General features: G+C 32.6%; 1 protein-coding gene across 4 annotated transcripts in view; it reads right to left on the minus strand.

Annotated features, from left to right (window-relative positions):
- The window catches only part of LOC132701227 (EGFR adapter protein-like), a 148,565-nt gene that overhangs the window by 3,456 nt on the left and 121,533 nt on the right, over window positions 1–23,576 (minus strand). For all 4 annotated transcript variants that reach the window (XM_060669003.1, XM_060669002.1, XM_060669000.1 and 1 more), the window contains exons 2-3: window positions 6,322–6,453; window positions 65–255 (exon numbers count right to left, since the gene is read on the minus strand). In XM_060669003.1, coding sequence (XP_060524986.1) covers window positions 65–255; window positions 6,322–6,414 — 284 coding nt within the window. In that variant the 5' untranslated portion in view covers window positions 6,415–6,453. The remainder of the gene's footprint in view (window positions 1–64; window positions 256–6,321; window positions 6,454–23,576) is intronic.

The following is a 23,576-nucleotide window of genomic DNA, read 5'->3' on the forward strand; positions in this document are numbered from 1 at the left end:
AATATTGAGATTATGGCATAACACAGTTATTAAAATGTTGAGTAGGTTTATACAAGATTCTTACCATTCAGGAGCTGAAGGGCCTAAGACATTATATCGGTGAGGTGATTTCAATCCAGGGATCGTACTAGGTGGTACTAGTCGAGAATCCACACGAAGAGTAGCTGCATCACTCTGTGTAAGACGAACACCGTCCATTTCGAATTCTTGATCGTCCGATTTATCCTTCCTAAGCGCTGACGATAACTCCTTGTTCTGAAACAAAAATATAATACTAATAATAATTAACTTGGTAATTTAGGAACATTTTGTAAGGCGGATATTCAAGAAAATAATCGCAGAACTTTGCAAGTTTTATTATTTCTATTGCACACCATGTATGGTTACCATGATTTAAGGATACTAACTAAATACTTATCTAAAACACCAAAACCTTTTGTCGCAACGTGTTTGCCACATACAAGCAAGGAATTGTGGCGGAGTCAAATTGATAAAAAAATTTAACTAATAAATAACAATTTTAAAGTTGAAGTTAAAAAACATCGAATGATGATTAATATTTAAAACTAATATACCACGTAGGTGACCCTAAACAGCCACATATTATATATGTGGTTTTTAATTTCCCTTAAATTTTCCGGCAATTCTGTGTAATTCAAACAAATCAAAACAAGAAAGGAGAAAAGAGAACAGAAAAAGAAAGGAAATATTTTATACTGAAAAGTTTAAAGAAAAAATGAAAACCGAAGAGTGATCTGTAGACTATGATATTTCAAATGAGTTGGACGATAGATCAGAAGCCTGGGGTGTGATAAAAGTTATATTTTCAGGAGGTTTGAATGAAAATCGCGAAAATTAGCAAAATATCAAAAAACAACGGTTTAGGTATTTAGAACACATGCATGAGGTAACTAACCCTTAGCATGTGGGAGAGTGCTCATATTATAACATTTTGTGTGACTTTTTGTCTTAATATTACCCATAGTTATGTGTGTTCTGATATTAAGTATATGCATTTCGTTGAATTATATCCCTTTGGGTTGATGCTAGTTTATAGAAAGGTGTTCCAACTATCCACGATTAAAAGTTATGACTAATAGTTCATATAAAAATATTAAAAGAAGGTTCGCAACATTCGGTTTCTTTTTAGGTTGGCTATAGCGCCTGTAATTTTTTTAATTTTCATTCATGTTTTGAATATATTGAAATTCAAGCATACAAACAAAATAAGAAATATCAATTGAGATTATTTGAGAAGGAAATCAATTTCGCCGTATTTTCCGCAGTCTATTTCCTGGATCTAAGTATAAGGGCTATTAATACATTTTATTATCGAGAAGCATTAGCAATTAATCGTGTCGATACCCTCGAATCGATATAAGATTTATGCGTTTACCTTTGAATGGTTAAATTTTCAATGCTAGTGTGCTTCTATTTATTGTTGATCTATGTATTATTGATATTTAGTACTCGATTTCAATATAGAAGAACTAGTTTCTAAAATTATTTTTGAAACAGATCCACCCAAAATTTAATCGAATTACTGGAGAAACCGCTTATGATAAAATAACGAAGTTATGGCAAGGGTTGAATTAAAAGAATCGCCAGGGAAGGAAAACAATGGGCGTTAAAATAACAGACCAGCCACTTCGGCTACTTTTACCTTTAACTCAAGAATCGAAATGAAAATGTGGCTCTGCGGTGGCGGCGGCGGTCCGAATTCAGTTTGCTTAGTCAGTAGAAAAACTGCGCCAATTTCGTTCTCCAACTTACACTTGAAATTCCCCAAATAAATCACCCTAATGGAACACGCAAACATTTCTACCGCACCTCACTTTATCTCCCTGTACAATTTCTATAATGTGTGTTAACATTTACCGTTTCCTTTGCTGGTGCCTCCGCAAACGAAAGAAATTTATTGTCGGTTTTAAAGAAAGACAAATCGACCTTTCAGCGTACCCCCAACTAAAACAGATGTTTTGGACCTTTGAGAATTCCTGCAACAACATCCGTGTTGTTATTAATTATATTCGTGAATTTGAATAGCTCTCTCATTTTACATGGACTACAATGCAAATAAGTACGGTTATACGTAGGAGCCACACTAAGGAGGAACAATTTTACGGCTGCCTGAAGGAATATTAACTTAAATCTCTATGCTTTGATGTATGCATTACATGCATCTGAATTTGCAATCCTCCATTTTACATTAATTTATTATTATATTAAGCGCTTACTTAAAGCATTCAAGTTACTTTTTCTTATAGTCATATCTAAGAAGAGTCAATAGTTGACGTTTCAAGATGTGCAGCACAATTCCATTATGAGGCATTATTTTTGCTTCAATTTCATAAATTTTGGAGCACGTTACCAAATTCCAAACGGTATTCATTTATCGTATTCATTATTCGCGAAATGTAAATATTTAAATGTTTTCAAATACTCTATAGTAAATTATCTCAACGGCAAATATAAATATAATATATAGAGTACACAGTGGTTAGTAGGGTATATATTTGATAATTGAAACCGTTGGTAGAAAAACATCCGGTACAATAATCCAGATATTTTATAAATTACGGAACTGTTCTCGCATTCATTTGGCAAACATCCCTCATTAAGTCATCGTAATAGTATATTATGCAAAAAATGCGGTAAACGGCATTTGACTCACGAGTTTATTTGACACGAGCGGAGCGAGTGTTTAATAAACGAGTGAGTTAAAAAGTTTACCGAACGTGCTGCATACTATACTTTTTCTACAACCGTTAGTTTTTGCGTACATTTTCCCAAAACACGAATACATTCACTGACATGACTGTCAGAATTGACATACGTCAAAATTCAAAGCTTGGGAAATATCTCCGAAAACATCCGATTGCTGCCAAACCCGTGCGGTAAAATCCCGGAAATGTCCGAAGTCGCTCGGATTCGTGGGAAACGAAACTGCTGTGACGCTCCCCGCACGCTAGATCGGTGGGTAATTAAGTATTTTACAGACGGGAGTAGAAAAACTTATTAAGAAATAATTATTGATTTTTCTGAGATCTGTAGACAGAATATGATTCTTCTGGTGGTGATTTAAAAGTACCACAATAAATGGTTGCTTCAGTTTTCAGAGGCATGAAATTCGATCTCATAAGTCGGAAACAGTGACATATCCCAACAAAATAACCTGATTTGCTTTAACTATTGTTGTAAACTATCAACTGGTCCTCCCATTATAATTTTTGCCAGAGGTGTTGAATGAGTGAAGCATTTCCTGATGTTGGCTTCAAGTTTTATGGTGCTCAAAATAACTTACCTTATTTACACTGAAGAGAACATATCCGCCTCGTTCTTAGAATTACTTTTCCAACATATTTGAAATGTCAGCGTAAGTAAAGTCCCTAAAATCCCTATGAGGATTATTTAAAAATTTATCTTTCATTGGGACTAATGTTTCAATTTCATTATTAGGTTACTTTGATTGTATGTAGATTTCGTACAATGGCGAACACCAGATGCGTCTATACGAAATGCACAAATAGCCTTAATAAACATGTATTTGAAAATGAACTCAATTTTTTTTATTGAATATTGAAAAATATTTATTTAGTTGTTATATTTTATTTGCATCATAGCAATATTTCATTTCAATTTTCAAGTTAAATTTTCTATTAATTTTAAGATTAAATTAAACAGGGGCTTATGGGTGATACTGCGCCATTTTATTGAAATCATTTCTACTTTTTCACTTGTATTTGTAAGCTGTGCGATTAGTTTGATTATTGGACACTGTACAAAACAATAAGAATATAATGACAGAAATCAGCGTTTTCTTAAAAATAGTTTGTGGTGTAGAAGTTATTTAAAAAAAATTATGTTACATCGGCAAGGAACTTCCAGATTTGACAAAATGCATAATATCTCATATAATTTGGTTAGTTTTGGTTAGTTTATTTCAAGCTTTTTCCCATACTTTCATTTTATATTTATATTGGATTTAATTGGTGCATTGAGAAAAAGTTTTATACCAAAAGTCGTTTGCTCACTGACTTGTAATCTACATTCCATCCGCTTATAAAATAGTCCAGCTTAATAAACAACTTCCTGCTAATTAGTAGTAATTACTTAAACGTGGATGCTAAAATTGCTTATATATTCTATCCGTATCTTAAACAAATTCCCAGAAACGTTTTTGTTTTGTTATATTTAAAGTTTTAGTTTCATCTTGTTTACAGGACGTAATGAATCTTTTACTACTTCCCGACTATAAAATATCGATAAAGTTTTCAATATGCCAGTCAGAATGCGCTTAAGACAGGTTTCATCCATAATGGTGGGTCTGATCTTTATAAAGTTGTTGCAGATTTTGCATTTTAATAAGATGTACACAGACTATAATTTATTGTATTTGAGTATGTTTTATTTTATGCATGTTTTAAACTTTGCTTTGTGGTGTCGTTTTCTAAGCGTCAAGAGTTTGTTTAGTCACGAGTTGCACGGGTATTATAATTTCTATACAACTAAAAACATTAAAATTTCTATTGACTTGAAAAGAGACATTTGAAATCTGATCAGAGATTGTTAAACCGGTTGTGGTTTATGTGCTCGACGAAAGTCTTTTCAACTTATACTAGTAACTATAAACAAATTAAAATTGACCTGATCCTATGAAAAATATTAAAAGTTGATATAATGTACGAGCCCGAACAACTAAATGTTCGGACGATGTAAAAAATGATAAAAAAGACATTTTTATATCTATTTGAATTTTTTTTGCTTTGTCGATTGAATAATCAATTTAATTAAATTAATTAAATTAAATTTAAATAAATTAAATGAATTATTTTTTATTTCACATGAATTACATAGCAAAATAACAGAAATATACCAAGTTTGTTGACAAATAAAGATTCGGACGCGAATGTTTTTTGACTAAGAAATCAATGCTACCCATGGTAAAATGTAGTGTGCTCAGATAACCGAGATGTCAGTTCGGGTTGTATCTTTCAAGTTTTTATAATAGTTGATAAGAAAATGACGCGCGGTGCTTCAACAAACAAAAAAGTGCGAGAAATTACCATATCTCAGTACTGCAGAGGTAAATCAATGCAAAAAATTTCAAACGACTTGAGTATTGCCCCTTAAAATCACTGAATGAGATCGTCGTATCCTGGTCAAAATTTGTAAAACTAGCAGACGAAGCGCAATGGAATCACGAGGCAAACTTAAATGTCTCCAGGGAATGTTGTAGGCAATGGATGCAGAAGTCTGGTTTGAGTTTTTATAAGGTAAGTTTACAATTTGTCCTGTTTCAATAAAAAAATTATTAATATTTTATGATCTACTTTTGTTAAAAGCAAAGGAAAAACCTTTATTAACGTCTATTTAGAAGAAAAAACGTTTGGATTGGGCAAAATCTAAAATATCCTGGACAACGGAAACGTGGAGTAACGTTATCTTCAGCAACGAATCAAAATTTGATGGGTGTGTAGGCGACAAAGATTGTCTAAAGCGCACGGTAAAATTTCCCCAGGGTGTTATGATATGGGAGTGTATGAGTGGTAAAGGGGTTGGCAACTACGAGTTCATTGATGGTACTGTAAATGCAGAAAAATACCAAAAAATGTTATCAAGAAGTTTGATTCCATCAATAGAACGAACTTTTGGAAATGAAAATGTTATATTTCAACAAGACGATGCGTCCTGCCATACTGCGAAAACAACAAAAAAGTGGTTTGGGGACCATAATATGAAAGTTTTATGGTGCCCATCAAGTAGCTCCGACTTGAATATTATTGAAACTTTATGGCATCGGATGAAAAAAACTTTGCGCAACAATCCTCAGCGTACAGTTCCAGCATTCAAGGCAAAAATCACCGAAATTTGGAACACTTTCAACCCCGAATATTGCAAGACTTTGGTAGCTTCCATGCCAAAACGCATAAAAGCTGTTATTGCCGCGCAAGGTGATGTTACTTCTTATTAATGTTCGATTTAAAGTAAAAGAATTAAATGCCTCCGAATATTTCTTTGTCAGCAAATTCGGTATGTTTTTGATATTTTGTTTGTGTGATTTCATTTTTCAATCGAAAAGGCAAAAAAAAAATCAATTTAAAATAAGTATAATTATGTTTTTTAATTATTTTGTGCATCGTCCGAACAATTAGTTGTTAGGGCTCCTATATCAATATATCGATATCAATTTATTTTGCTCGACATTGGAAAACCGGGACGAATATTTGAGTGCTGCATTTTCCGACGTGAACGAAACTTAAAGCAATAATCCAAAGGGCGAAACTGGATGAGACTCTGTCGCGTAAATTGAACACTTACCCAAAGCACTTTGTCTGCCTGACTTTGATCCAATTGAGATGCAATTACATCTTGAAAACTTGATTGTTTTTGCAGCTGAGCCGCGTAGGCCATCCTGAATGCATTCCCAACGATCGTATTAAGTCCTTCGGCCTGAAATAAAATAAAAATAACTTAGATACGCTGAAACGCGTCCTATATAGACGTTAAAGGATTTATTCGGGTTTTACGAGTGAGATGTTAGCGTTTTCTAGACGTTTATACACAAAATTTAATTGCCGTTTTTTCTTATTGTACATTATTATTAATATTTATAATTGTGCCAGTTCTGTAGGTCTTGTTGGATATATATAATATAACCTGCTGAATAACAAAATGTAAAGTAGAAAGTGAGTGAAATTTTTATTTTTGATTGGCTGCTTTGCAAATTAAACTTTGTCTTTATTAGTAGTGTAATAATAATATCAGACTGGGTATTTAATTGTTTTGTAAAAATAAAGTTATTTGTGGAAATAATATTACACACTCTTGATATGCCGAACAAAAATACATTATCATTTTTCAAAAAACGTAACTTCAGGGCTCTGGTAAATTTTGCATTAAGCATTTTATGCAATCCGATTGCTTTTTTATATTTTAAATTTGTAAAATTATTAAGCCCTGATATGAAGTTATGTTTTGATGCTAATCACCATTTATCTAGATTTATTTTAGTTTATATATAAGTGTGAATGATTTCGTTTCAATCTTCGAAATTTTTATAAAATAATAAAAAAAATCACTCACAAAGTTAACCGCACTACATCAAACTAATAAAACTGTTAAAACATGCGAAACTCGTCTGGATCAACTAAGATATTCTAGTAGACACTCTTCCACAGATTATGTCGAATTCATTGCCTTATTTCTAATTTGAACTCAAAGTGGTATCGCCACGTTCCTTAACCAAGCGTCACTCTAATGCAAAGTGATGGAAATAATCTACGTTACAAGTTCACGCCTAGGAAGATTTTTATGAAACTTAAAACTTCATCGCGTTTTGCGCGAAATACATTTGCTGACTAAACTCGATCGTCATATCCCCTGTTTGATAAAGTCCTACAACAGGATCAAGTTTCCGAGCATTTATGTCGTGGACTTTGAAATTAGATATTATTTACACACAAAAAAATATATGGGCAAAGAGTGGTACTACAGTATCGGGTGACCGTTTATAAATTAACATTCTATAAGGTTTAGCCACATTTTCAAATTTTAAATGTCAAATTTAAATCAAAGCACTGTGCGGAAAGACAAATATATAAAAGTTTGTTGCAATTATGGAGCTCTCCGTAATTTGCAATCAAATCGAAGTTGTCGTCTTTGACATTTCAGGAGGAGCGTATGTTCAAATCCAGACATCCTCACTTTTTACGTAAAAATTTTCTTTTTTAGTCTCGACCCAGACATACCCAAAAGTTGTTCTCGAAATGAGTTTATAAGAATATGTCTAGTTTGAAATGAACGCTTCTCATTTGTCATCGTTTCCTGGGTTATGAATTGAAAAAATTACATACAAGACGTCTTTTATAATATGTGCTTTCATAATGAACTGATGTTTGCCTGAAGCAACATATAGTGATTCGCAGCTTAAAGGTGCATTCGCTATAACAGAAATTAACTGGTCTATTTGGCAAAAAACAACTTATTGGAAGTAAGTTAGTAAAGGGCCTTCTAAAGAAGTGTGAATTATTTTTTGTCTTAAATATGCCTTACTTAGTTAACAATAAAGAATTAATTAAATTATATGCGATATTGACGTCAAAACTTATCAGTTTGAAATTTAGCAAGACGATGTTGCATTTATTTATTACTGCAATTGTTTTTTGTTTGGTTTGACATTTTAACACACGTTTTCGTTTAGTAAAACGATTTCTGAGAGAAATTTAATTATTACTCATCACAGAAATGAGATATAGCCAAAATGGTAAATAAATGTCCGTCAACTGTTTAGCATATTATTGAGCGTTACTGTAATGAAATTAGGGTCGAGAATAAGTCCAGCTTAGCTCCAAATAAGATCTTCAATGAACATGAGGAAAGATGGGCTGTAAGGGAGGTATTGGATTACCAAAGTCAAAGTGCTTCAAAGATGTGAGTCGAGATGGAAAGACAGTCTGGAAAAAGGTGTAATCCCGAAACAAGTCGACGAACCCTGCCAAAGAATGATTTACATGGTCGAACTGCCAGAAATAAGCCTTTCATTAGCCGAAGAAATAGACGCATGAGACTGGTATTCGCTAGAGAGCATATCGATAAAGATTTGCCGGTGGGACCAAAATAAACTTATTTAGATTCGATGGAACAATATGAGTATGGAGAAAATCTAAGTAAGAATTAAAATTGAAAAATTTATATACTAGAAAATTAGTTGAATCAATACCCAGAAAACTACACGCCGTGATCGATGAGGGAGGTTCTAAATATTAGCAGAAGTATTTGAAAATATTCAGTTGTTTTTGCATCATTTAACACTTTTTTAGAAGGCTCTTTGCTCTTTAATTTCAATAGGTTGTTTGTTTTCCAAATAAATAAATAGATATTCAAACCAGTTAGTTTTTGTTATAGCGACTGCATCATTTAAGCTGTGAGTCACTGTATGTTTGTTTTTGGAGTAACAATTCGTTTTGGTGACCTGAAGTTTGACAGTTGATAACGACCTAACATAAGAAAAAAGGCAAAGACTAAGAGAATTCTGGGAACTAATGTGAGATAGTCGAAATAATATCCGTGCAGCTTTTTTTTCAATCGAAATTGATTCTTTGAAAACAGAAACAGGGAAACTCGGGCATTTAAGAGAAGTCAAATTCACGTTTCATCGGTGTAAATCTTTCAGCGCTTTTATGTGACGAAACTTTAAAGCGAACCCAACCGCATATAAGCAGCTTGGAAAACTTACTTGGAGAAATTTAGGAGGTGTCAACATTGCGTGACAAAATTACGTTTACATTGCGCCGATCATTACAAAATAAGTTCGTTTCGGAGGAATTTGAAATCATAGATTATTGGTGTATATGGTTTTTCTATTCAGAGCCGTTGAATTAACGAAACAGAGGTTAATTTAAGGGAGTGTTTGTGGAATTAAGATCAGAACAAAGACGATGTGCCGCGCAGCAATTGCAGATTTCCTGCATCAATTACTGAAGCAATAAATAAACCAGACAGTATTAAAACAGATCTCAACCTGTCACGTGAATTAATAACTAAGACGATTTAAATATGGATACCCATTAACGAAATCAATTTTGATTATAATACCCGGGAATTATATCCTGAAAACTATATATTATATTATTATAATAGGGTTTTGATAAAATGCACAAGAGAAAATCTCAATATTGGTGAATTCTTTTTTATGCAAATGCAAAGTTTTGGATTAAATTCTGGTTAAAATTATATTGATGACTACATTGCTCCCTAATATTCTAATAATCGAATTATTTGATTAATTTAATTATCCGTATATTCTAATTTGTTCCAATAAAGCCCATTGGGATTAATTAGTTTCGAAATTCAATCTAAACAAAGAGTATACGTTATTGTATTTTCAATCAAAATTAACACAGTCAAGTATTTAAATAATCCAGTTTACAAATAAGTTATATTTAATACCAAATCTTTGAAATTAATTTCCATTTTTTCCGTATTTTAAAGGAATATGAAAGCAGAGTGCATTGTGGGTTTTACATTGTAACAGTTCCTGGAAAATAAGATATAATGTTGATATGAATCGAAGAAATATCTTGCTTCGAAGCTATTCATTTGCGATCTATAGCTATACCCCCCACATTTTTTTTAACTCGAAAAAAATTTAGTTTTATAGGAACAAAATTAACGAGCTCTTTAGCAAAATTGCTATTTGCAAGATAAAAATAATGCCGTTGAGTTGAAATCATTAATTAGGCAAGTAAAGCTTTCTAGGTATTTACTTTATTTACGACCATAAATTTAAATTTAAATGAACAATTTTTGACTCTCTGTATGTTTGTTACGAAGGGCGATTGGCCACATCTGCATCGGACAGAATATCAGCCTGTAAAAAACGAAACAATATATCCTCATTCGGTTCCATTGTCTGACAAGTATAAGCTCGAAAATTATGAAGAGATGTTCAGATTGCAAGCGTGGGTATATTTTTTAATATTTTTTAAATTTTTTTCTTAAAGACTCCTCAAGAATATAAAGCAGAGTTGTATCTTTAGCTATTTTAACTGAAGGATGCATAACTCAGTCTCATTGTATTATCGCTTGCAAAAACATTAAAGGATAAGGGCACAAAACCCTGACCGTTGGAAAAAATTCTATTATCAACTTTTTGTTGACATTCAATATGGGCTATTAGCTTCATCTTTATATTGCTTTCCTATACTTCTGGGCAGCTAGAATTCCCTCTCGCAAATGAAGTTCGCGTATAATAGAAGGAGTTTTATTACGCGCTTTCCGGATCATAAATACTAATAATGCGATTAGGTAGGTCGATGCAAGTTCAGAGGTATTCCCCGTAGGATATTATTGTTTATAGCCACAATGCAATAACCGTGGAATATTCGTAATTACGTGCGGTCCTCCGAATGCACAAACTTATTAATCCACAGAGTCGAATTTAATTCATTTCTGCTCCATATATAAGTTTAAGCGGAAACTATACAATTGCGAAGATGAAAAACTTTAAAAATTATATGCTAAGCTGACTGAAATATTCTTTTCTGCTCCCGTCTGTAATAGTATATTATGCAACAAGTGCGGTAAACGGTATTTGAGTCACGAGTATATTTGACACGAACGGAGCGAGTATTTAATAAACGAGCGACTTAAAAAGTTTACCGAATGTCACACTGTCATACTATACTTTTTCCACAATCGTCAGTTTTTGGGTACATTTTCGCAAAACAACACGAATACATTCATGACATGATCGTCAGAATTGAAAACATCCGATTGTTCCCAAACCCGTGCGGTAATATCCCGGAAATGTCCGAAGGGGCTAGGATTCTTGGGAAACGAAACTGACGTGGTAAAGTGACGCTTCCCGCACGCTAGATCAATACCTAATTACACACCGATCTAGCGTGCGGGAAGCGTCACTTTTCCACGCCAGTTTCGCTTCCCACGCATCCGAGCCACTTCGGACATTTACGGGATTTTACCGCACGGATTTGGGAGCAATCGGATGTTTTCGGAGATTTTAAAGCACGGTTTGAATTTTGACGTTTGTCAATTCTAACGGTCATGTCAGTGAATGTATTCGTGTTGTTTTGCAAAAAACTACCAAAAAAATAATACACAGAAAAATGTTATGCAATATATCAGACAATTAAAATACTACGTGCTGTAAGCTACAATCAAAATCTAGTGGACTAGTCGGTAAGTAAAGTGACATTTATAATTTAAGTTTCCCACAGAAATTTTACATACCGTTTAGTTGTTTTTACAGTTTTTATATTAATATCTTAACTCATGAGTTTATTTGATACGAGCGAAGCGCAGTGGAGTGAGTGAATAATAAACGAGTGACTTAAAATGTTTCTACGACCGTTAGTTTTTGGTTACATTTTCGCAAAACAACATTAATACATTCACTGAAATGACCGTCAGAATTGACAAACGTCAAAATTCAAGGCGTGGGAAATATCTCCGAAAACATCCGATTGCTCCCAAACCCGCACGGTAATATCCCGGAAATGTCAGAAGTGGCTCGGATCCGTGGGAAACGAAACTGACTTGGTAAAGGACGCTTCCCGCACGCTAGATCGGTGTGAAATTAAGTATTTTGCAGGCGGGAGTAGAAAAACAAAATTGAAGGTTAAAACCTGCTTTTTCTTGCTTATACGTTCTTAAAAATTTAATCCACTTAAAAGCTTTATTTTAGTTAATTTTAGTATTAGTTAGTTTGTTTAGTTTTTGTTAGTTTATTTATCCTTGAATGATTTTTCTTCCAATTAAAGTCTTTTTCTTTAAATAATATACTTAATGATCAATTATAAAAGTTAGTAAACAACATAAAGTTTTAAAATCGTGTTTATTTTGTTATTTACATAACATATCCAATAACACATCTCTCTCTGTCTAACGTATACAGTTAAAAAGAGACAACAATAACGGAACCGATGAGAACGATAAACGAATAGGTAAATTGTAAATTGTAAAATTGTGATTTTTTCGTGGCGGTCGTAGAAAAAGTATGGTATGCAACACCTTTGGCAAACTCTTTATCTCACTCGTGAGTCAAATGTCGTTTTTCTACTCCCATCTGTAAAATACCTAATTACACACCGATCTAGCGTGCGGGAAGCGTCACTTTACCACGTCAGTTTTGTTTTCCACGGATCCGAGCCACTTCTGACATTTCCGGGATATTACCGTGCGGGTTTGGGAGCAATCGGATGTTTTCGGAGATATTTCCCACGCTTTGAATTCTGACGTTTGTCAATTCTGACCGTCATGTCAGTGAATGTATTCGTGTTGTTTTGCGAAAATGTAGCTTTTTTTGGTAAACTTTTTAAGTCACTGGTTTATTAAACACTGACTCCGCCGTGATTCGCTCTTGCCAAATAGTGAGTCAAATGCCGTTTACCGCACTTGCATAAAATATTATGCAAGGTTGAATTTGCACCAAAATTTCCTTTTCAAAATTGTATTTAACCAATACATCGTCTACTTCTCAACGACACATTTCATTTTCCGTAAAACTTCCGATCTATCATCAGGTTCGACATTTTATGTAAGCGTTTTGCTATCCTCGATATCAAATCCGTTGGGAATTTCGACATATTGGCGCCACAATTTACGGGATGCTAATTTTCTCACTTGCGTCCGATTTTAAGCGAAGTGATTGAAAATGCAACAACAGTTTTATGCTATTTTTTTTATAACATTACGAAAACAAGCTAAAAACAAGGCAAATCTAATATCATAACCTGCTTGGTTAGAACTAAATTTTTACAGTTATAACGGATATTTTTTAGAAAATTTTAGAAATACTTTACATTCTTACTTAAATACTTAAATAGAATGAAACGGAAAATCTACCAAAACCAATATGGAAAAATTTTGTTATAAAAACTAACCACTTAAAGTTGGAGGATCTTAAAACAATTGCTTTTACTGTTTAAGAAAGGCACTGGGTAAATAAAATTTAATAGCTGTTTTTGATTTGGATGTATATTACATTGGTGATACATTGTATAAGTAATGGCGAAAGCCTTTTTTTCAAAACCAATGCAAGTTATATGCAAGTCAATTCAAGTTCCAAAACAAATACTGTACTTGTGAAATTATATTTAAAGTATGGATTATTGACTGTTGCGGTTTTATGAAAAAAATTTGAAAAGTTTGCTATTTTTCCAGTAAATGAAATAAGATATGTAAGATAAGCAATCTCAAGTAGAAATTACGAAGATAACTGTTTCGTTGTCCATATTTTTCATGATGTTCATGATAATTGCGAACTTTTAAGACTTAAAGACTTGTAATGTTATTGGTTCTGCGTATAGCGACAGACTCCTTGACGAGATTATCACGTACAAAAACTAATATAAATTGCTAAAACAAATCCAAATATAATTTGATATAAATACAACAGGTATGCCTAAAAACTGTTTGTGTTAAATAGGTAAAGATTATTTCGTTACGTTATCACACAGAACCACTGAGATGTGGCGAATGATCTCTTTTATTTTCTAACCGGCGGAATCCAGAAATTTTCCTCTTTTTAATTGTAGAACTTCATCCTTCTAATTATTCGACCGGGTCGGGCTCAACCGGCAAAAGAGTGGGCGATCAAATTGTTCATTAAAAGATAACAGTTTGAAACGTTTAATATCCTCTATTTAATCTGGCGAATTGAGAAATTAAGAGGCTTATATTAGACCCTGTCCGGAAGATAAAACATTGCCTCTGCTTACTGCTGAGCAGATAAATACCAGAAATTAGGTCACGCATGGTTGTAGTAACTGACATTATGACTATTTCTTATCGATACCAACTGTATATTTATTACGAATTTCGTGTAAGAATGGTCAGACAAAGGAAATCCAAGATCGGCCGCAGAAACTTAACTCTAATAAAACACAAAAGTTTGTGACCATTGGTCATTCATCACGCCAATTTATCATTCGGCCGCACATAATAGCGGCTCGGAGAGCATCTTCGATTACGACGAGATTAATGCATCCTGTTTGGCGAGAAAAAAAAGCGAAAGCTTTCTTATATACTTAGATTACTTAGATGAAAAATAATACCGGTGATCTGTTTCCCGCTCTATCTCGCAAAAACAACAAATAATTTATCGATTGCACGTTAGAGACCGAGTGGATGGTTCAAAAATAGATGAATGGATGGTTTCAAAATATAAAGCTCATTATTTGTCTTTATAATAAAGAATAATGTTAGGTATTTTTAGGTTAGGTATCAAAAATTTAAATTGCTTTTTATAATTTTGTTTTACTCCATGCTTTAAAATAGTCAGTTATGCACTAATCACATGTGCGAAAAATTCGAGTGTTTTCGATCACTGATGATATTTTGAAGTTTCTCAGTGCTGATTGTCACGTCACACGTCATTCAGTAAAATGTATTTGTGCTGTTTTACAAAAATGTAGCCAAATATACTTGTGATTAAAGTGTCGTTTTTAAAATTTGTATAATTTGTTTCCTGCTAATATCTAGATTGTGTACAAAAGGAAGAAGTATTAGGACTAAACCATCTTTTTGATCAAAATGTCAAGGTCATTCAGCAATGACAATTCGCTGATTGTTTTTTCAGTTGATAAATTAATGTGAAAAATATTCCTGGTAAACTAATGGCTTTCCATAGTATAGAGAGCATTGCATGCGACATAAATTTTGAAAACCAAGTCCTTCGGGAATTTGGAAAGCGGCACTAAGAATCGGAAGTTGATAATAATTGGTGGACCAATCTACGGAGTTAGATCAGAAAATATCAAAGTTGTAGGGTCTGTCGTGAGCCTTACAGGGGTAGATTCTTGAAACCAGGGAACGAAGTTCTCCTAGAAACGGATGTTCTGTCATGAAAAATGAAAAAACAGATAGTTCTAAAGCTCGGCTTTGGCATATTTATGAATTATTTTCAGATACTTCTGAAATTTAAAAACATTGCAATAATTTCAATAAAACTGAACCAGGATCTCAAAACGAAGAAACATTTGTGGTTAGGTGATAATGACACCTTATCTCTCAAGCAATAAACACGATAATTACCCCATTAGTAACCGCAACCAGCTCGCTAATGACATGTCAATGAATCCAATTACGACAATGCAATCACATATAGAGCCGACCCACAAATATGACTAGGAATTCAAGGAACCACCAATAGACAGCGCATTCAGAAACAGTCAATTTTACTCTTGACACGTCAAGAACAGGAAACTTTGGACCACTACCGGAGAATCAGTAGAACTTGCTTTGACGGTCAGTCAATTTTTAAGCATCTCATACGTTACGTCTGCTAGAAACCGAAAAATATGTTTCATCTGCCTAAAAGCTGGCTAAACCGTAAATTTCAGCCGACCCAAAATTTTGGGATAATTTTCACCACCTTTGTGACCATAACGTTCAATATCCAATATTTCCAACAAAAATTATTGGCTTTCCGGTTAAAATGAAGATGGAATATCTGAAATCCAGGGTCCAGCCGTAAAACGTTATTGGTTTCGCCTGGAATGTCCGGCGTAGGTTCACGAATGACCCAGCAGTAAAGCCGAAAATATGTGCGTTCCGCCGGTTATATTAAAATCATAACATACCCGTTTGCGTCGTTGCGATATTTTACCATAAACTAGCCAATAAGACCGCAATAGACCGATAAATTTTACGGCGATATTAACGGAATTAATAACGAAGCGGTTTGGTGCCTATGAAAAGGAATCCTATGGGGCTATTTTTTGTTTACTGTGACAGACTGTCCTCTTAAGCTCCTACGAGGGTAAAAAGGTAAAAAATATGTCAAGATGTAAATTAATTCGTATATACTTTTCCAAATATTTATCCAATCGGAGTAAATAAGCTCTAAAAGTTCCGCCTTTGTACTTTGAAACTTATATTTCCTTCCTTTCAGATAAGTTCTTAAAATTTTTACACATTATAATTTCCGATAATTTGAATATTTCTTTTAAAAATTATTTATTTCCATTGTAAATCAGTTTATTCACGATAATTTTTAATCACGATTTACATATTACTGTCCTGTAGTTCTGCCCTTAAAAATAAACAGATATTGTTTGTTGTGTTTCCGAACTTTGGATGTACTAAATATTATAATGCATTGTTGCTCCTCTTTAGTGCAATTTGCTCTGTTGTGATTGTTAGTTTCTCTGCTTTTTTATTTATTTATTTATTGTTATTTCCCATTGGGCACTTCGCCTGATTGTTTTTTAAATATTTCTGGAACTTCCTGCCGATATTTATGGAAATAAATAATATATACGAGGTGTGTTCCAAAAGTATTTATTTATTTATCAAAATGAATGTTCGCCCCTTCAAAGTAATCCTCCCCAGATATAATATACTTGTGCCAACGTTTTGTTTTTCAATCCTCGAAGCGCTTTTGGTTAGTTTCTGGTATAGCCTTGAGTTTTCCCAGCAACTTTTTCTTTGTCTCAATCGTTCCAAACCTCCTTCCTTTCATGATCTTCTTGAGTTTTGTGAACACGTCTAACGCTTCTGTTTCACAAAAAAAGTAAACTTGCAAACTGGCTTAAACTGTGTACATGTGTACCAACATAAAAAAAAATATAGATTAAGTGTACCTGCCCAATTACAAAAGTTACAACATTTTTGAACACATCTCGTATACCTCGAGTTTCGTTACCATAATTTATGAGGGTCAGAATGCTTAATACTGGTTAATCTTGAATACTTTACTTTATTTAATCCAAAAACTTCTGAGTATAAAAAAAAACTAATTTCATTAAACTACTATAATCTCCGCCAGAAGTTAAGGAAATTATATGAAGGAGCCAATGCGTTTCTTTCTAAAAAGGGAAATAAATTCCTTTTATTAAAAACTACATCATACTAGAATTAAATTAAAATCAACAGAGTGGTTTTAAAGTTAGGAACTAGGATACCACGCATCCTTTAATAACCACATTCCCAAAATATTTATAGTATACTCAAAATCTTTTGGATAACATCTTTTATAACATAAATTTATACTATGTTCTCGCCTTTCCAAATTATTTAAAGCTAGCGAGTGAAGATCAAAAATATTAAATTTTCTCCCAAATGATCTGACATATTGATCGGAAATGTCGAAGGTTGTTATGGATTTCAATGAGGATTATTTTCAAATCAAAAGTAATTACAGGCTTTGCCGCACAGTGCAGGAGGAAGCGGTGAATTTTCCCCTAATATCTTATACACCGCTGGTTTTCTTTGATTTTTAACATAATTGAAAATATTAGGGGCCGTAAGGTATTGTTATGACGAGGTGATGATTCCTTTATTTTATTCTTCTATACCTTTTATTCTGTAAAAATATGGAATACCTCAAAAACATTATTAACTTATAGATATATAAAACTAAATTTCAGAATAAACGAAAATAATTTATGCATAAAATGTTGAAATTCGTGGTTTTCATGACGATCTATTAAGCTTTCTTCATATAAACTCCGAACAAATTGAAATTTCTTAACCAAGTTGCCCTTTTTTTGTATTTTTGGAAAGTTCTCGTCTTTTTTTTAAATTTAACTTTGATCTTAACTTTTGCTTCAAAAAACGGCCTATTAGTGCTTTTAAGCTTACTTGGATTTTTTTTTGTTTTTGTTTTTCATCTTATATCTACAACATTGATTAGTCGTTTATGGAAATATTTTGCATACAACACAAAAAATGTAAAATCATGTTTTATTACTTTTTTGAAGAAATTATAGTTATATGACTTAAAAGTTAAGCCACTGAACCAGCATCAGTCGGATCAAAAATGTCTTAGTATTTTAAGACTATACCACAAAATCCTAAAATCAAAGGTATCACAAGAACATTTGTCTTGATAGTATGTATTTTAAAAAATAAAAATAAAAAACCCACTAAATTCTAAAACAAAAATTATATAAAAATACTATCAAACATATGTCTGCTGGAAAAAGAAGATAAGCAATAAACAAGAAATTGTATTGTTTGGGTTTGTATGGTTCCTTTTTATTATGCTAAATGTAGCACGTATAGATAAAAAAATACATAAAATATTGACATTACTTATTGGTATGATTATAATGCTTTAATTACAAATGTTTTCGAAGTAAAACTGCGATAGTAACAATTGCAATGAAAAATGTCTGCAATGAAATCGCTGGAATGTGATAAAACGCTGGGAATTGTGTAGATCTTGATACCACCTTTCGTAAAATCCCAGCAACGTAAGTGCGTTGAAAACCACCGGAAACACCCCTGCAAAGAACGCCTTTTAAACAAAATACTGGCCAAGTGTTCTGGATGCTTTGGTAATAACCACTTCATTTGCTGAATAAATAAAGGCATTCTCAAGAGGACCAGCAATTCCGAATTAAAATCGACCGAATCCTTTTTAATAAAACAAATACACTTTTCCCGCCGAGTTAGATCGAGAGAAGTTTCATTTAAATAAGACGGACTGGCTAATTAGTTTAACGAGCTGTGGCTATCTTAATTACGACGAAAACAGAAATTAAAAATATGAAAATTACTTGTGCGGAAAGTTAACGTTTTGCAAAGCTCGCTTTTTCAAATTTAAGTGGCAGGTAAAGTGTTATAACCAGGAGTAACCGTGAGACAGCTACTTTATTTGCTTTACCACCAGTGAAAGAAATTCTTTAGCAAATTATATTATAAGACAGCACAACATTAAAATACAATAAAGCGTATGTTTTCAAGCTATTCGTTTGTGGAAATTTTCGAAATGTTTTTGCTTGTTAAAAATGCTATTTTAAAATAATTTGGGAAATGGGAATAATAAGTAAAATAATAACAATCATTGATCATAATTGCAGTTTTTGGTAATCCATGTTTGCTACTTGTTTCGATACCGGAATTTCTGTTGATGATCTGGGAACCGATTAAGAAGCTTTTAACTTACGCAATTCAATAATTTTTCAATATAATAAGAAACTAACCATATCATTGGTTTATACAAAAATTATCCTAATTAATAATAAATAAAAATGAAGAGAAAGAAAGAAGGAAGAAAGCTGTTAGCTTAAGGACAGAAATATAAGAAATACCCAAATTAGAATCTTAAATGATATTTAAAAAAACTTTCTCGAGGAGATAAGAGTACATTTTTTACGTGCCTTGGGGTTTGGCGATCATTTATTTTAGCCAGCGATTTAAAAGCCTGTACCTCAAAGCCAATCATTAATTACTTTTTTAAATCGGATTTTTAATAGGCATTTCACTCTAACGGTTATACTCTTTTTCTATAACCAGTAACAATAAAGAAAATTTGAATCTTTCAAGCAATTTCCTGTGCTGGAGAAATAAAATGTATTTTTATATGGCAATAAAGAGTTTAATGGGTTATTAAATAAAATTCTGCATAATTAAACATATTATAGTTGCTATTGAAAATACCCAAAGATAACATGCAAGTGGAGCCTTTTATTTAATTGCTAAGTTTTAGTAGTTTTCACTGTAGGTCTTGCATGTTGAAATAAAAATCAAATGGTGCGTGGTTTCTGTAAAAAAAATAAATTTTCAAACTCTGTGGTCAAAATTAAATTTTAGGTAATTTTTTTCCAAATTTCATAGCTGTAATATCCACTCCATTAAGATGATCCAATACTCTCAGGCCACACAATTTATTAAGTGAAAAATTTTATTTAATTAGCCTCTCCAGAAGCTCACGGGCAAAATGATATGATATTTTATAAACCAAAAACATTTAGACCTACTATCTTTACTTCAAGGCGTCGAATATATGCTTACATAATCAGATAATCACATAGAAGCATGACCCAAGAACGCCAAACGCACTTGCACCAATAAACGGTCTGGTTCTACTACCTGGAAATCGAGATTTGCTGTACATAAAATGTCATTCCAGCTTCAAAAAACATGCACCTTTCCATCAACCGCATGCAAAGCTTCTTCGGTTAAATTGTTGAAGTATTTATTGAATAGAAAGAGGTGAAATTAATGTTCGTTGCATAGTATAGGACATAAAATAAATAAGAACTAAAAGTTCAGATTTTCGTTCGCACCAAAATTAACAAAGATTGTAAGAATAATTGGAAAGGTATTTATAGTTCGGGTCAATAGTAGACGACCCTTTTATTAAATTGTGTGTTAGAAGCGGAGCCATAAGTTGTCAGCTTGGTGTCACACCACCATATTTATCAAAAACTGGGTTACATTTTACAGCTAAATAGACACTTTGTGCGCTGTATCCCAAGACATTAATTTCCTGTGTTTGTGAATCGAGGCGTGAACTTGGAACTTCGTTTTCGTTTCGAACGGAAATAATGTGCAGATAAAGCTTTTGCGTGTCTATCGTATGTGACAGATTCCTATATCGACTGCAGAATGCCCTTGCTCAACGGTTTGTGACAAGACTTGTGCACGAATTTGACTGAATTTGCTTTTAAGATTTGTTATAAGAGTGAATTGTGGCGTTAGACATTTACTATATACACTCAAGTAATGAATTAAGTTGTATTGTTTTATTGGTTTTTGATTTGCTTGTTAATTTTATGAAATTTATGTTTAGTTTACCTTGAATTAAAGCAAAATTATTAGCGATCATTAGAACGCATTTTACAAAAGAATATATATTGTTATCATATTTTATGTGCCTCTTACGCGGAATCCTTTATTTACTTTCGGCTCAATTCTTAAATTCACAATACATATCAATCCAAAACGTTTTTCCTCTTCTGTTTTAGGACGCTAATAACCATTTTAATGTCATTTTTCCGAATTCGAAGGAAAATAAAAAAAAAACGTGGTTAAACATTATAACTGATCTTATAATCGGCCCAATGCTAATGTTATTCTCCAAAGCGTAAATTTTTATCCATAATACCTACCTCAAAAATATTTCGTTAAAGTCATATGTTTCTACCGATATATTGAATTGTCGAAATACTAACAGTAACTTTCGCATACCCGAAACAGACAAAAATGCGTAGGACTCTCAGTTATACTATCAGTATTTATAGATACATAGGTAAAGTCTGTTCATAGATATAAGAAAGTGACTAACTGATACGAATTAAGGAAAGACCCGGGCAAGATGTAAGAACAGGTCCGTACTTTGCTTAGAATTTAATTATTTGGGGTTTTGTTAGGAAAGATACTAAACAATATTTATTTATTTATTAATTACAAATTATTTTTATTACCTACTTAAATTACTTAAAATTATTCACACAATATAACAGTATCACTATCGCTATCATCGCCTGTTCTAATTATTATTTGTTCTATATTATTTGCAATATGGATATACGATTATTCTGCTTTTTCTATATGTTTAACACAATTTGCCCAACTTTGTGGAGGAATGTTAAAAACTTCGGTTTCTATAAGTTTGAGGACATTGGAGTAAACACGGGGAAAAACATTGTTGCGACGAATGACAATATTTTTCGCAGACAGAGAAACTCCATTTGGAATCCAACCATCTTTACAGCCAGCATGCAAAAGAGTTATCCTTTTACCTCTTTTTCATGGCGCGTTTGTTTTACACTTATCAGTTGAGTTAACCCAACCCAACCCTTTTCCGGGGTATCGAACCAGGTTTCATTCAAGTAAATAATTGGCCTATGTTGTTCCCTGTAAATCCTAATTTTTCCTAGATATTCCAGTCGCCATTTCAGAATTCTAAAAGATTCCATTAAAACTTGCCTTTTGTCAATTTTTTTTAAATCTAAAACCCATGTGTTGAATACACTTCCATAAGGTAGTTCTGCCACATTTAACACTGGTTTCATCTTTTTCAAGTCTCCTAATTAAGATATCTAATGTAGGCACTTTCATCTACACTCGAGAAAATGTCAGCATCGCTTCTTTTTTTCCTCTCTGAAATGGGATGATTCACAATTTTCCTTCCATACAGTTGATGTTGGAATTTTCGTCAATGTTGCCGTTTCTTCTAAAGATGCTTGCTTGCTGGCACCACGTTCAATGTGACTCAAATAAACATTGTTTATAACTTCCTTAGTGTCACTCGAGATACACTCGGCTCGCACATATTTTGCATAATTCGCACAAGATTCAACACACGCTGTATTACACACGAAATAAGAATGATTGCTAATAAACTTAAACTAAGTAGTATACGAAACCAAAGAATATTAAACACAGGTAGGTATAAAATTATTTTCTATTACGGACCACAATTTTACCTGAATTTAAATTCCGAAACTTTAGGTAATAATCTTGTTGCATTGTATGTTAATGACCACTCTTGGATAATCCCATTCAAAAGCAATTGTTGATATAAATGTGTCAATAGTAACAATTCAGTTGTCATAAAACTCGGTTACAGTATTAAAACACAAAATATATCAAACGCAACGGAAAATTAAACAACAATTGTAAATGACTTGAGTATGCGAGCATTGAAAAACGTTCATTTTGTAGCGTATGAAGTTTGTTATCATCACTTAATTTCATAATAAAAATGTTTACTGTTAACATATACAAACTTAACAATAACATATTCGATGAATTAAAAAAGCTAAACAAGACCCAGATTATATTAATATACGAAAGTTCTTTGTTATGTTTTCTGTAAAAATGTAGACTTATTTGTTTTTTCATTTTTAAAAAGAAAAGTTTTTGTTTCATTTCTTTCTTAATTTTTTCATCTCGTCGGATAAAAATTTTCTTATTGCTAAACTGATAATCACTTTTGCATTACAACATTTTTTCACCACACTCTTGTGTTCTCGAAATTCTCGTCAGTTTTAAAAAGGAACTATCTATATGATTTTTGACCAAGGCCGTTTTAAAGTAGTTCTTAAAAAAATCCGGATTATCTCCGGTTTTTCAGATTCTCTACTAAAAAAATTCATAATTCGTTGCTTTTATGTGGTAGTATATCTATAAGCATCGCCAATATTTTCCTTTTGCTTTTCCTTTTCTAACAAACCGAAAATTATTAAAAACTGCTTTCTTACAGAAAATGTGTACAGCGTGACCTTGAAGTTTGTAAATAATTCTTTCATTTAATAGGCAATCAATTACTCCTCTTTAAGGCAATTAAGTCTCTTAAACCCGTCATTTTCCTTTCC

Source organism: Cylas formicarius, unplaced genomic scaffold, assembly GCF_029955315.1.
Source record: "Cylas formicarius isolate icCylForm1 unplaced genomic scaffold, icCylForm1.1 PGA_scaffold_4__25_contigs__length_36172078, whole genome shotgun sequence".
Taxonomy (NCBI): domain Eukaryota; kingdom Metazoa; phylum Arthropoda; class Insecta; order Coleoptera; family Brentidae; genus Cylas; species Cylas formicarius.